Raw genomic sequence first — 15,271 nt, 5'->3', positions numbered from 1 at the left:
TAATACTTAACAGGCAGAAAGGGATTGGTTGCTAGTGGAAATCCTTGGGTGAAACTCACCCAGCTTTAGTAACTACCCAACTGCAGAGACTTTAGACAACCATGTAAACGGGTAAGTGAGTTAATCATTCAACTGGATTCTATTTGAATTTTTCTTCCATATGGGTGTTCCTTTAAGCAATTGTCTGCTGTCACTTGAAATTGATGAGGGCTCTTTTGGAGGTTATTTTTGGGAAGGTGGTGAAATAACAGACAGCTGTTCTTGGGAACAAGTGTCATAGGATCTGCCTAAGCTAGCTTCCAGTTTAAAAAATATCTGAGGTGCATCATCCTTTTCTTTCATAACATTAGGTCATTTACTAGCGGCCCTAAAAGTGTCAATTCAGCTTTCCAAACACATAGGAAAGAAGGAAACTTACATTTACCAAGTACCTACTATGTGCCAGAATGTGACTCTGGTCAAAGTATAGCTTTATTGAACAAACAAAGTTCAAAGTCATTACTTAAAATTGGTTCAGATCCTGATATGCTGAGTAATTGTCCTGAAGTCATTTTCACTGCAATATTAAGAAGACTGGAAACATGATAAAAATGAGGTATAATAAACAAAGATTTGACAAATGCATCTGTCTTTTCAGATTAAGTAGGTAGAAGGTCAGTTTTAGGGGATACAGGGATCAATGAAATAAAACTGATTGAACCTGAGGTTTTGCAGATTTGGAAAGCCATATCAAGAATTGCCTGAATCTATATAAATCAATTTGTGTGCCAGAGAATGAATAGCTGACTTTTTTTCAAATGCCAATTCAGCAATTACAAAGCCTGTTGGCAGCTAATTAAAAACTGCCGTCCGTTATGTTCAGACTTGAATTACAAGTGTGAAAAGACTACTGTCTGCAGTAGCGGAGTGCTCTGCACACTCTGTGCTCTCATCAAAAGGAGGGCGGGGATAAATAACTTTTATTTAACTCACTAAAAAATCTCTCTCAGCTCTTTCATATTTAATTAACTTATCTTCTAAGAGCTTGTGTCTTACTCAGAGCTCCTAAGCAGTGATCGAAATATCTGTTCATTTTGTGTAGAAGATTTTTCTTACATTAGTTGAGTAGAAAAGTTAGAAATAATTGAACCCCAAAGACACTGGGGAAAGTGACACCCTACCAAAGCTTTGCACTGAGGCCACTAAGGCCAGAAGAGATTGATGACAGACAAACAGCAGAAAATGGTGGGTTTTGCTTTATTGATTCTGCACCTCCACAGCTGGGGAGCTGGGGCTGTAAACACTTCTGTGGACTGGTAAAGTTTTAGTTCTCATTTACAAGTCTCGTTTATAACTTAACGTCTTGCTATCTCAAGGATTCCACTGTCAGAAAAGGGACCCAAGTTTTGTCACCATGGTGGAGGTGAAGTGTCTGAGTGATGACGAATTACAGAATGAACTCCACAAACTTGGATTTCCACCTGGCCCAATACTACGTACGTATGCGGCAATTATTAGAGGCTGCTCAACGATTACTTGTGAGCTAACTCCAAAGCCTGAAAATTATTTGTAATGGAAGGAACATATGCAATAAAAAACTTTAAAATAGAAATAGGAAAAAATTTTAAAACCCAGAAAACCATATAGAAGGAAGAGACCATAAGTAACCCAGTTCTTACTCACAGATTAGTGAAGAGAAAGTATTGATATTTTACAATCGTGAGAGTTACTCTTGATTATATCACCCTGGGCTCTTTTTACATTTCTAGAATGTGCCCGTGTTAACTGTTTATGTCCTTGTCCATATTTCCCATAAATAGGATGTACGACTTTGTCAGTCTTTTTCTCCAATGTCCACGACACCTAACTCTGTGGCCAGTCCACAGAAGCCCACCTTAAGTGTTGGTGGAAGGCGAGGAGTGAGTCCAGTAGGTATGGGGTCCACCTTACTGTAAAAGCCACAATTTCCCAATAATGTAAGAATAAAAATCTAAGTTGTGTAATATTTTGAATCACAGACTGACTTAACTGCTCCCCACATTCTTGCTCAGCTTCCACCAGAAAAGTGTATGAGAAGAAGCTAGTGCAATTGTTGGTCTCAACTCCCTGTGCACCACCCAAGAAGAATGGACCCGGAGAACTGAACAGAGCTCAGGACAATGACGACAGTGAAGGTACCATCAGAAGCTGACCTGTAGATAGCAGCTGTGCACTTATTCACACCTTTACGGTACGGTTTGTGCAGCCTTAAATGCTATGCCAGGTGACCTGTGAAATATCCCTGTGGCCTGTTTGCACACAGAGCCGAAAAATAGGCCCCTGGGCTGCAAAAGGAATCTATTAACGCCACATCTACAGTCATGCCAGTGACTCAGTGGGTGGACTGTTGGAGAAAGGACTGGTCAATTTGCACATTCTGTTACTAATCAGAGCCAACTCTGTGTTTGATTTCTAAAACCAGAAGTTCCGACAGGTAATTTCCTAGTCTCCTTTGAGGTCTCAACCTCTGCTTTGCCTCAAGCAATAAATTTGGCAGTTATTTTCTTCAGACTAAATGATGACACGTCCATTCAGACGTATGAACCAAATTGTACCTCCCCAAAGTCCTCCTGTGCCTCCTGCCTTCCTGACTTCATGGGGGTGGACCACAGCTGGTCTCTTCCAGGCCCCAGGGTGGGTAGGGAGTGGTGAACTCTGGGATCCGTGGTTTTTCTTTTCAGGGGCCCCTGCTGTAGGGCTACAGTTCTCCTGCAGGAGTGTCTAGTTTAGGCTCTGAGGGGGTGGGCTTTAAGAGTCCCACAATGCATTCTGAGGCTTTTTTTGTTCAATAGACATTGATTAGAGTCCTATGTGAAGCACAGTAAAATAAAAGGAACTATTATTCGTTGAAGGCCATCGATGCATTTCTGGCCTAGTATACATTATCTCACTTAACCCTCACAATACTTAGGTGAAGCTCAGAGAGGCCAAGTAGCCGGCTTAACATATAGCTCGGAAGTGGCCCCAGAAAATCAGCTCCCAATAGAATGTGCCACGAAGAGCAAGGCCCATCCGTCTTCATTATCACTAAGTGTCCAGGTCCTGGAACAATACTGTGCACACAGCAGGAAGTCACTCTACACTTCTCTCATAATTTCCATTATGAGGATGAACATATGACATTTTTATCCTGTCTGACCTACAAAAAATGGTAATTTCATATAGTTCAAATTAAGAACTCGACAAATGCCTGGGGCCCCCGAAGAATCCCCTGGAATACCTAGTGTTGGTGGTGCAGACCCTGAGGCTTTCCCTGAGCCCGGCATGACCTCATGGAAATGGCAGCAGAGTTTGGGGACGGACCTCACTGGCCCCTGAGCAGAGTAGTTAGCATGGGGGTCCCTCAGGACAAATGGCTACTGCAGAGTTTTTCTGGAGGTGGGGTGTGTTCAGAGTCTTGATCCAGATCTGGGGCTACCACTGTACCCTGCCAGAGACAAGAGCTGAAGGGACCTGACCAGCCCTCTGATGAAATGCAGGGTGAGCCTAGAAGATTCCAGAGAGGAAGGCTTGTACGCTCACTGCTCATGACTGCCCAGGACTGCAGGTCAGAGCTACACAACCAAGCTGTTGTGTTCTCAAGCCAAGCCATCCTGGTTCTCAGCAGGCAGGTTCTCCACATAGGTGCATTTACGCGAGGTCTAGGAGGGAGGTGGACCTTCGGTTTGCAAGCTCTGCTATTGCTTTACTGTCCACCCAACACTAGCCAACTGCAGGCAATCAGAGTGGAAGCTCTGCTTCAGTCCTGCTCTTGTAAAGCAAGAGTCAATGGCCAGTGGGTAGTACAAGCAGAAAACCTGCTTCTCAAGGCCAGGTCTGAATTAGACGCTTGAATCTGCCCATTGGAGGAGTTTCATAGACCCTGGTGCCGTTAGAATGCAGAGGTTGTCATGGAATTCAGGAGGTCTTGTGGACATTCGGCCTTGGCTGTTTCACAGAAGCACGCAGTCCTGGGGTGGGGTTGTGGTGGAGGGGACAGGGCAGCACCAGACCTGAGGCTGAGCATTAGGTCGTCCAATCAATGAGTGGATTCGGTTTTTCTTGTTCTCACTCACTGTGCTGGCATTCGGTGGATCTAACCTCTTCAGGGGCCTCCCTGGTGGCTCAGAGGGTAAAGCGTCTGCCTGCAGTACGGGAGACCTGGGTTTGATCCCTGGGTGGGGAAGATCCTCTGGAGAAGGAAACGGCAACCTACTCCAGTATTCTTACCTGGAAAACCCCATGGACAGAGAAGCCTGGTAGGCTACAGTCCATGGAGTCACAAAGAGTCAGACAAGACTGAGCGACTCCACTTTCAGTTTTCACAACCTCTTCAAACGTCCCAAATATTTTTGACTTAGAGGACTCATGTAAAATCCTATGCAAGAAAACCTCAGCTGCAAGTCCAACAGCACACAGTTGCTCCAAGTTGATCAAAACAGTTCTCCACCAACTGAAGCCGAGAGTTGATTAACAACCTCATGGCGGTTTCTGCTCATGGTGGTTCCCCTGATTTTAAAGCCTTTTCAGCACAGGCCAGGCCTTCCCTCCTCTGGGTGCTCCTTTGAATACGGGACAAATTCTGCCCTGTCTTGACAATCAGAGATGCATGAGGCTCACAGCCACTTTGAAAGGGCAATGACGAGACCAAAAACACGCCCAGATGAGCAGCCAGCTCTGGCTCTGCAGCGTGTTCTCTTAGAGGCACACAAAGCTGACTGCAGCCTCCCAGGGAGGAGCCCGCAGCGTGCTTGTGTGTTCCACAAAGGCCAGTGCTGAATCTGCTCTCAGAAGGCGAAATGAATTTTCTCCCCCTCACAAGAATCTTTTGCCCTGTGATTGAGAGGATTCACTCCTGTGATTGGTGTATATTCCCTTTGCTAGCTTGTATGTTCTCATGGCCGATTTTCCTTTTGTTTCCCATCATCCAGAGTTTAATGCCACTATCATTTTGAAACGAAATATCACACCCTCATCAGAAAAAAGCAAGGGACCCAAAAATGTATGTACAATTCTAATGCATGAATACTTTTACACATGTATTAAATATGGGAAATAGCACTTTTCATGTGTCTTAGCAAAGGAAATAGCTAGTCCGCTACACTCAGTTATAATGGTAAAATCCTAGTGTTTTAAAAAGCCCCTGTTAATGCAGGTTTCTGTTTTGTGAAAGTATTTCCACATCCCAGCACAGGGCCCAGAGTAAGTGTCTCCCGCCCCTCCCTGAATAGCCACCCTCGCCCCCTCCAGCGGTCGTCCCCTGTCTCTCCTCTCGCCTGCGGTCACACGTACACCCACAGTGAGCATGGGGTGAGTGTGAGTTCCCGTGCCCTTCTCTCTGTCTCCCGGACACCAAGGTCTGCCCTCCACCCTTGTCACCACTGAGACAAGCAGCCGGTTGGTGGGAGTCACAGGTTTGGGCAAGCCCCGCTGGGTTAGCAGCCCCGCCCTTCCACTTGCTGGTTGTGCGACTTGAACAGCTCTAGGCCTCCCCGAGTGCAGCTGGATCGCTGTGCCGTGACACAGGGCAACTGGGAAGGGGAAGGCTCTCGCCTCGGACCTGGAGCACTGTTAGCCCATGTCGTGAACTCCGGGCCATCAACTCTAGAGCCGCTTTCTCAGCCTTCTGATCACTGTCCCTCCTTGCTGAGATGCCTGTTTGCTTAGATTTTGGCAGCTCCGTGCTCTCTCGGCTCTTGGTTCTGGCCTCTTCCTGTTCCCAGCTGGGTCTCTGTCTGTTGGCCCCTACAGGCGCTGGTGCCCGAGCCTGCCTTCAGCCGCTTCCCCCTCACTCCGCGTCTTTTCCCTTTCTGTCTCTTCCCCTCCGGCCTCTCTCTGGGGTGTCTCTACATGGCCTACACAGAGAACCCTCTCCTAGGCTTGGGTCTGCATATCCAACTGCCTCCTGTCCTGGAGAGCTCCTTCCTTCTTCTCCTCCCTGTCCTTCCTTCCCCATTTCTCACATTCACCCAACAAATGCTTGTAATCATGGACATTTCACAGATTAGATAGATGTGCTTATACTCCCCCGCTTCGGTTATATCCCAGCAGCTCATTCTCACTCACCCCAACCTCCATCTGTGGCCTCTGCTCATTCTGATGGCTTCACTGCCTTCCCACTGTTCCAGCTCAAAACCTCTGAGTTATTGTGGGATGTCCACAGTCCTCAGCTTCCTACACATACATCATTGCCAAGTCCTGTGGATTAGAATTATGAGTTTTGTTTTTAATTATCCCTCCTTCTCTCTCCACTGCTGCTATGTTGGTTTGCATTCATCTACTTTTCTTTTTTTTTAAACTTTACAATATTGTATTAGTTTTGCCAAATATCGAAATGAATCCGCCACAGGTATACATGTGTTCCCCATCCTGAACCCTCCTCCCACCTCCCTCCCCATACCATCCCTCTGGGTCATCCCAGTGCACGAGCCCCAAGCATCCAGTGTCGTGCATTGACCCTGGACTGGCAACTCGTTTCATACATGATATTATACATGTTTCAATGCCATTCTCCCAAATCTTTCTCTCCCTCTCCCACAGAGTCCATAAGACTGATGAATACATCAGTGTCTCTTCTGCTGTCTCGTACACAGGGTTATTGTTACCATCTTTCTAAATTCCATATATAGGCGTTAGTATACTGATTTGGTGTTTTTCTTTCTGGCTTACTTCACTCTGTATAATAGGCTCCAGTTTCATCCACCTCATTGGAACTGATTCAAATGTATTCTTTTTAATGGCTGAGTAATACTCCATTGTGTATATGTACCACAGCTTTCTTATCCATTCATCTGCTGATGGACATCTAGGTTGCTTCCATGCCCTGGCTATTATAAACAGTGCTGCAATGAACATTGGGGTACACGTGTCTCTCTCCCTTCTGGTTTCCTCAGTGTGTATGCCCAGCAGTGGGATTGCTATTCATCTACTTTTTTTAAAAATTTGAACAATTGCAACATCTTCCTACCTGGCCTCTTCCTCCAACTTTACCGAGTCGGCTCAAACCTACCAGTAGAGATTAAATCATATTTCTAATTTGCCTGGAGGCTGTAGAACAGGATGCAGGCTTATTCTACACCGTGAGGAGACACCAGTGTCTCCAGTAACTTTATCACCCTCATCAGACTCAACTGTAATTACTTGTTTCTGCACCTCGCTCACTTTCTTTCCACAGGCCTTTGCCTCAGCTGTTCTCTTTGCATGGAATTCTTTTCATTCTCCCACCTGCTCCCCGTTTTCCTTCCTGTTAAAATCCTGTGATGACTTAAGGAGCATCTCAAAGGCCAGTGCAACGCGTCCCTCTGCAGGTGCCTTGTGTCCCCTTCAGTGGCTGCCACAGGCTCTTGCGCATAGTAGGAGCACAAAGCTCACCTCATCAAATCTACCAAACAGTTCTGTTGACAAATGGGTAAGTTTACCAATGTGATCTAGTGTGTAGACTACTTGCTCAGTTTAAATACCGAGTGAAAAGGAGCCCCCATGTAAACATTCCTGCAGTACACTCTAGCTTCAGCTTCCCACGGAAACATAATTCAAATTTGATGAAGGAATTCTGATATCTTACGCATTTTCTAAAAGGATTTTTAAATTCTTCTAAATGGCTCATTAAAGGAATCCTTTCCATTCAGTAAACCTCATTTCCACAGAAAAAGCCTTTTGTATAGTTCCTGCAAAGACATTTACAGAAAAAAATAGCAGCCTGAGTATTTAAAATGCATCAGGTGGGACCAATGCCCTTCATGCTTTGCTTTACGGAGACCCGAAATAAAACATGTCAATATTTTAAATGAGCAATAGAATTTAATAGAAAGTTTGTGATGGCATAAGATGTTTTGATCTGAAGGATTTATATAAGCCATTTTGATTCTTGGAAGGGCCCCAAGACATCTTTTCAACTTTAAGTCTGAAAGTAAATGTAAATAAGCACTTAAATTTCCATGTACAATGTGGTAGAAAGTGTGTTTATTGAGACACTTGTCGAACACCATAGACTTTAATTACTTAAAAGCACTGGTCTGTACCTAACAGGCCTCTAAGTACCTGCAAGGGCAGTGTTTACATTTCTCTGAAACACCAGTGAGCACACATTTCCCTCTTATTTCAGAAGATTTCTAGGGGAATACAAACCACTTTGAGATTTGGATTGTGTCAATTTCTGCACACTTTTGAGTACTATATGTGTGTGTGTGTTATCAAGCCACATGTATGGCCCATTTGATTCGGTGGTTAAGACTACCAGCAAAGCCAGGTGGACATTTTGAACTGAGTGTTTTCCATCGGATAGACTCTAGACACAGTTTGGGCTTCCACTGATGGAGGAAGGAGTTGGGCCCGTGTGTATAACTCGGGCTCTAAGTCCCCTTCTCCCAAAGAGGGAAAAACAGTGTTCGGGTGGAAGTAGGGAGGCAACATAATCTAAGCACTGAGGTTGCATACAGTGGGGTTTGAGTAGGGTGACCATATAATTTATTATCCCTAACAGGATGCGTTTGAGAATGAAACCAGAAGGGATGCTGAAATAGCAGAAGTAAAAACAGGGCTGTTCTGCAAAACAGGGCATATGGTCACCCTGGGCCTGGGAGTGGTTCCAAAGGGTGACGTGTTTGTGCATGCACACGTCTTTGGGTGGGGGGGCTGCCGTGTGCAACACCCAGAGGGCAGCTGGCCCTGGAAGGTGTGTGCTCCTGGTCCCATCTGGGTTCCTTATTCTCTCCCCGACAGAGCGTGCTCTTTTCGGCCAGAATCCCCGCTCATTCTGCTCTCCCAGCCTGGAATGCCTTCTTCTCATCTTGCCGCCTCTCCTGTACTACGTTCCACCAGCAGTTTCTCCTCATGTGCTCTGTGGGTCTGGTTCTAGGAATCTGCCTTTTCAATCAACCCCTACTTCCACCCTCTGCCCAGGAGTGTTCCAGGCAGTCAACTTTTGAGGGTGAAAAACTGTATCTGAGTCCTCTGTTTAGCTCAACGCCAGGCATGTGTGGGTTGGGGCAGTTGCTCAGTCCCTGCTGCTGACCTGCAGGGAAGCTTCACCTGCACTGGCGATGATGACCTGGCTCTCTGGCCTCGTCGTCTGTGCCATCTCCTGGGCACACCTTACTGTAGTCTCTCGAGAGACAGTACTTGGGTCAGAGCAAAGTAATGACCACCCAGGGGGTCGTGACTGCAGAGCTTCCACCGGCTCTCAGCGTGTGAGTTAGCGACTACTCTTGGTTCTTAACTGTATATAGGGCATATACAGTTACTCACCCTGTATATAGGGTGTTGTGTTAGACCTTCATTAGGAAGAAAATAGGTGCAAAAGAAGCCATAGTTTCTGTCTTGCAGAAATTTAAATAGAGCTCCGGAAACAAAGAACATGTATATAAAAAATACGGACTGTACCGCCTGGGCTCATATCCCAGTTCTGCCACTAACTTGGACAAGACACTTGCCCTCTCTGTGTCTTCATTTTTTCATCCGCAAATATGGATGATAATAATCTCAACTTCATATAATTCTGTAAGGATTAAGTTGGAGTGGGTAAAATAGAGAAGTGATGGAGAATAAGGAGTTATATAAGTACAAATAAATAATATTCTTATCATTAATATTATATAAAAGGCATGATATTTAATTATCTGCAATACAAAGCAATATACTTAGTGAAAAATAATATAATGGAAATGGAATCTTCAGTATCGAGCTCCCAAGTGCCATAGAATGTGATTTACAGTTGCCTACAGGTGACGCTGGTGGTAAAGAACCTGCCTGCCAATGCAGGAGACTCAGGAGTCATGGGTTGGATCCCTGGGTCAGCAAGATCCCTTGGAGAAGAACAAGGCAACTCACTCCAGTGTTCTTGCCTGGAGAATCCCATGGACAGAGTAGCCTGGCAGGCTCGTCAGTCCATAGGGTCACAAAGAGCGGGCATGACTGAAGTGACTTATCGCATCACACACAAATGTATTCATACAGTTAAATATACACATATAATTAAACATTGCTCTCTGTGAGTGTTGTGTGTTGAATGAGGCAGATCAAACTTTAAAAAAAAATGTTATATGTGCTCTATCAGTACATAGGATTCCTTCTTCTCAATCGTAGATGTAAATCTATCCCTGCCTCTTTAAATATTTTTTGAATAATTTGTTTTGAGATAAGTTCAAACTTGGGGAAAGTTGCAAGAATAGTATTCAGTTCAGTCCCTCAGTCGTGTCCGACTCTTTGCAACCCCATGAATCGCAGCACGCCAGGCCTCCCTGTCCATCACCAATTCCCGGAGGTCACTCAGACTCACGTCCATCGAGTCAGTGATGCCATCCAGCCATCTCATCGTCTGTCGTCCCCTTCTCCTCCTGCCCCCAATCCCTCCCAGCATCAGAGTCTTTTCCAATGAGTCAACTCTTCGCATGAGGTGGCCAAAGTACTGGAGTTTCAGTTTTGGGTTAGCCAAAAAGTTCGTTCGGATTTTTCCATTACATCTTACAGAAAGACCCAAAAGAACTTTCTGACCAACTCAATAGAATTCCTGTATCCCAGAAAATCCAATGGTTACCTTTCACCACATTAAAAAAAAATGAACTATAGTTAATTTACAGTGTTGGTTAGTTTTAGTGATTTAGTTTTTGTATATATACATATATGTTCCTTCTCCTTTAGGTTATTACAAAATATTGAGTATAGCTCCCTATGCTATACAGCAGGTCCTTATTTTGTGTGTGTGTGCACATATGTGCACATGCACACGCGTGCGTGTGTCCCACCGTTATGTCTGAACCACCGAGAGCAAACAGCAGCCGCACAGCCCCTCAGTTCTCCAGCATGTACTCCGCCTGCCCCTGAGGGATTCCTTCCCACATAACCACTGTGTAACACGCAAATGCACAGTAATTCAGTGCTACCACCCAGTGTTCAGACCCCATTCAGATTTCACCAACTGTTCCGATTATGTCTTTTGGTTTCTGGCCCAAGGCCAATCCAGGAGCACGTGCTGCCTGTGGCTGTCAAGTCTTTGCAGCTTCCTTCAATCTGAAACAAAGTGCCTCAGTCTTTCCCTGTCAAATGTCCTGGACTGTTTTAAGGAGGGTAGGCCTTTCATTTTGCAGGGTGATTCTTCTTTTGACTTTCCTTCAGCCCATGTATCCAGGCAGGAATTCCTCAGAAATGGTGTGCTCTTGTCATTCTGTCCCACTGCTGGTAAATGCTAGCCTTAATCACCTGGAAAAGTTGGTGTCTGTCAGGCCCCTCCATAAAGCTATCATTTCTCTCTCTGGAATTGAACAGAGTTTTGAGGGAAACTATTCTGAAATGATACCTCATCAAACCCAGTATTCATTAGCCCACTACTCAGAAATGACTGCCTAATTCAACTTCCATCATCAGGATGGCCCGTTGAAAGTTTCTATTTCTATTATCTCTTCTACGTTTATTAGTTGGTATTTTACTCTAAGGAAGACTTTCCCTTCACCCTCATTTATTTGTTTGTTGGTTGGTTGGTTTGGTTTCTCTGGTGGCTCAGACGGTAAAGAATCTGCCTGCCATTGCGGGAAACGTGGGTTCAACCCCTGGGTTGGGAAGGTCCCCTGGAGAAGGAAATGGCAACCCACTCCAGAATTCTTGTCTGGGAAATCCCGTGGACAGAGGAGCCCAGTGGGCTACAGCGCATGGGGTTGCAGGAGTCAGACATGACTTAGTGTCTAAATAACAACAAGGGGTGACTAATATCCCACATGCAGTGCAGTGAGAGCAAGACAAGACAAAACAAAGACAAAAAGACATGTGCTCATCATTCCTTGAGCATTTCCTTCATTTCTGAAACATAACAAGAGGTTTCAGACCCATCTTGTGCTTTTTCTTTCCCAAGAATGCTGGCTCCTTTTACTGCAGAACGATATTCAGAAACCAAGATCTTCAGTGAGCTCGCTGTTACTGGGGAGTCATTGCTTCTAGGCCCTCTCAGTGGACAGAGCTAGAAATTGTTTGTTTCTATGTACACATAGACTTATGCATCGATCACTATTTTTATATCTCTCTCTATATACATTTTAAAAGTATGAGTCCGTTCAGTTCAGTTCAGTTGCTCAGTCGTGTCCAACTCTTTGCGACCCCGTGAATCGCAGCACGCCAGGCCTCCCTGTCCATCACAAACTCCCGGAGTTCACTCAGACTCACGTCCATTGAGTCAGTGATGCCATCCAGCCATCTCATCCTCTGTTGTCATCCCCTTCTCCTCCTGCCCCCGATCCCTCCCAGCATCAGAGTCTTTTCCAATGAGTCAACTCTTCGCATGAGGTGGCCAAAGTACTGGAGTTTCAGCTTTAGCATCATTCCTTCCAAAGAAATCCCAGGGCTGATCTCCTTCAGAATGGCCTGGTTGGATCTCCTTGCAGTCCAAGGGACTCTCAAGAGTCTTCTCCAACACCACAGTTCAAAAGCATCAATTCTTCGGCACTCAGCCTTCTTCACAGTCCAACTCTCACATCCGTACATGACCACAGGAAAAACCATACCCTTGACTAGATGAACCTTTGTTGGCAAAGTAATGTCTCTGCTTTTGAATATGCTATCTAGGTTGGTCATAACTTTCCTTCCAAGGAGTAAGCATCTTTTAATTTCATGGCTGCAGTCACCATCTGCAGTGATTTTGGAGCCCAAAATAATAAAGTCTGACCCAGTTTCCACTGTTTCCCCATCTAATTCCCATGAAGTGATGGGACTGGATGCCATGATCTTCGTTTTCTGAATGTTGAGCTTTAAGCCAACTTTTTCACTCTCCACTTTCACAATGGGCTTTCAATTACAATCCAGCATTGCAGTGTTCTTTCTAACCTTTCCCCTTTCTGTGTTTGTTAAGTCACTTCTCTGACAGGGAAAAACCTGCCTTCCATTATCCTCAGTGTATTTACATTTTTGTTCAATTTTCCAATTCTCTCAGCATAAGCAATTTCACAATCATAATCGCCAGCTCCTTGTCTGCACAGCCCCCATCACTACTTCCTTGACCCCTGGACATGCCAACACCTCCATGTGGCCCTCCCCTTGCTGTCTTTCTGTCCTGGGACAGAGAGTACACAAAGCCTCCAAGCCATTCTCTCCCCTTCAGTTCCTGTTCGTTACCCATCAGGTACCCCCAAAGTCCCACCCATACACACAGCCCCCGGCTCCACGTCCTTGACCTTCAGGCAGGCTGGCACTCCGCGTCCTTGTCCCCACCTCCCATCTTCCAGTGCAGAACACACTGACAATCCGGGGAAGGAAAAGGAAAGGAGAGAAAGCTTCATGTCTTTTCCATTTCTGATTCTGAGATCGGCTTCAACGTCTTTGTGCCAGGACTTTCATAGGATTTTTTGCTCTGTGTCTCAATTGCAATTGTTGCTGATAATATGCCTTGTAGGCCTGTAAGTATCATGTACAGAGCCTACCCCAAGCGCTGCAAACAGAAGACCCTACATACTGAGGGAATATGCTACTCTTAAGACTGCCATCAAGTGTGTGGTTTGAGTGGCATGTAAAGATTTTAGGAAACCATAGTTTCTTAATTAATTGAGAAACATCCTTATTCCCAATAATAGTTGTATATTCAGTTGAGTCAAAGTGAAGAGTAAATTGCATATTCTATAACTATTTAATAAGCCCTTTGTTCTTACCTATGACATGTGCTAATGGGAGCTAAATGCCATCTTTACAAGGAATGTAATTTAACATTGTTCTTCTAAAAATACTGACCTCCCGGAAGATATGCTTAATAATCAATGTCCCTTTATCTTATTTTTTTGCCTTTATCTTATTGGTTACATGCTGGTTCTTTCTATGTAGTAAAACCCAGTTTTTGAAATACAAGAGCAGCAGGAAGAGATAGTGAAACCAAACTCTGATTATAGTAATTCTAAGCTGATAATAAAAGTAAACATTTATTTTCATAAAACAGAATTATGAGCAGTGGTGGTCTTTTTCTATAGGAAAAATATGTATTTGTTTAGGATGTACATCTTTCTATTCCCTTTCATCTAAGAATATAACCACACCGACTTTAACTAATTTATAATTTGCCTTATGAGTAGATATATGTATCCATTTGGGGGATAGGAATTACTCACATGAGGACCCCTAAGTTATTTGAATTTCTTGGGACTTGTTAGGGCTTTGTGAGCACCAGAAACTATCCATCACAATTCATGAGTCTAGGCATGATTTAGTAGAGATAATTATTGATTATGGAATCTCCTAACTGAAAGGCTTCTTGGAGGAAGCCTTGCACATGGTTCATCTTAGAGATGAAATAACAAGCAGAGAGGGAATATGACTTGCCCAAACCACAGATTTAGAAGAAAAGCTGGAGTAGAATTCCAGCCTCCCAATTTCCATTCTATTGCCCTTTCCAGTACGTCAAGCTTTCAAAGGGGCGGAAAAACAACTGGGCGCCTGAGTGGTGAAACAGCGCCCCCCAGTGTCTCTTCTGTTTGTATCGCAGAAGGACTCCATGTTCACCCATGGAAGCAAAGACTTTCTTTGTAAAAAGAGGCGCTTGTCATCCATCCTTCCATTCACTCATTAAACCATGCTACAGAAATCGGGAGAGTTAAAATGGGCTGATGTATATGCATATGGGTACCCGGAACTTTCCCAAGTGGACAAAAAAATTCAAACCTGAAAAACTTTTTTTGACATTTTGTTATAACGTATCTTATGCATTTAAAAAGGTATAGAGAATCACATGAATAGTTAGAGTCCCACTCCAGAGATTTAAAAAAAAATCATTTCTAATTCAGTTGAAGACCCCAGTGTATCCCTCCCTGACCGTATTCCCTTCCTGCCTTTCCCCAAGGTAGCCACTAACCTGAATTTTCTACCTTTCATTCTTTTCGTTTTCTTTACAGTATCCACAAACTTTAGTCTCCCGTGATTTGGGATTTTATTTAGGTTATATCACAATGTAAGTATTCTTCTGTGGTGGTGGTGATTTAGTCCCCGAGTCGTGTGCAACTCTTTGCGACCCCATGGGCTGTAGCCCACCAGGCTCCTGTCCATGAGATCTCCAGGCAAGAATACTGGAGTGGGTTGCCACTTCCTTCTCCAGAGGATCTTCCTGGCCCAGGGGTTGAAAGCGTGTCTCCTTCATTGCAGGTGGATTCTTTACCACTGAGCCACCTGGGAAGCCCAAGTATTCTTCTGCAACTTTCCTTTATAAGTTTGTATTATGTTGTGAGCTTCACTCTATCTGTTGCTCTAGTTCATTTTTACTGCTATATAGTTATTATGAAAACATTTCTATCCATTCTTTATTTATTGGACTTCT

At 44.5% G+C, this 15,271-nt stretch overlaps 1 protein-coding gene across 1 annotated transcript in view; it reads left to right on the top strand.

The window, feature by feature from the left end:
* Positions 1-23: 23 nt before the first annotated feature.
* Positions 24-15,271, top strand: part of LEMD1 (LEM domain containing 1) — a 30,749-nt gene continuing 15,501 nt past the window's right edge. Inside the window, exons 1-4 of the mRNA XM_019976033.2 lie at positions 24-111; positions 1,356-1,475; positions 2,031-2,153; positions 4,929-4,999. Coding sequence (XP_019831592.2) covers positions 1,394-1,475; positions 2,031-2,153; positions 4,929-4,999 — 276 coding nt within the window. The 5' untranslated portion in view covers positions 24-111; positions 1,356-1,393. The remainder of the gene's footprint in view (positions 112-1,355; positions 1,476-2,030; positions 2,154-4,928; positions 5,000-15,271) is intronic.

This window comes from Bos indicus, chromosome 16 (genome assembly GCF_029378745.1).
Source record: "Bos indicus isolate NIAB-ARS_2022 breed Sahiwal x Tharparkar chromosome 16, NIAB-ARS_B.indTharparkar_mat_pri_1.0, whole genome shotgun sequence".
Classification (NCBI taxonomy): Eukaryota; Metazoa; Chordata; class Mammalia; order Artiodactyla; family Bovidae; genus Bos; species Bos indicus.
This window is presented reverse-complemented; position numbering and strand designations above follow the sequence as displayed.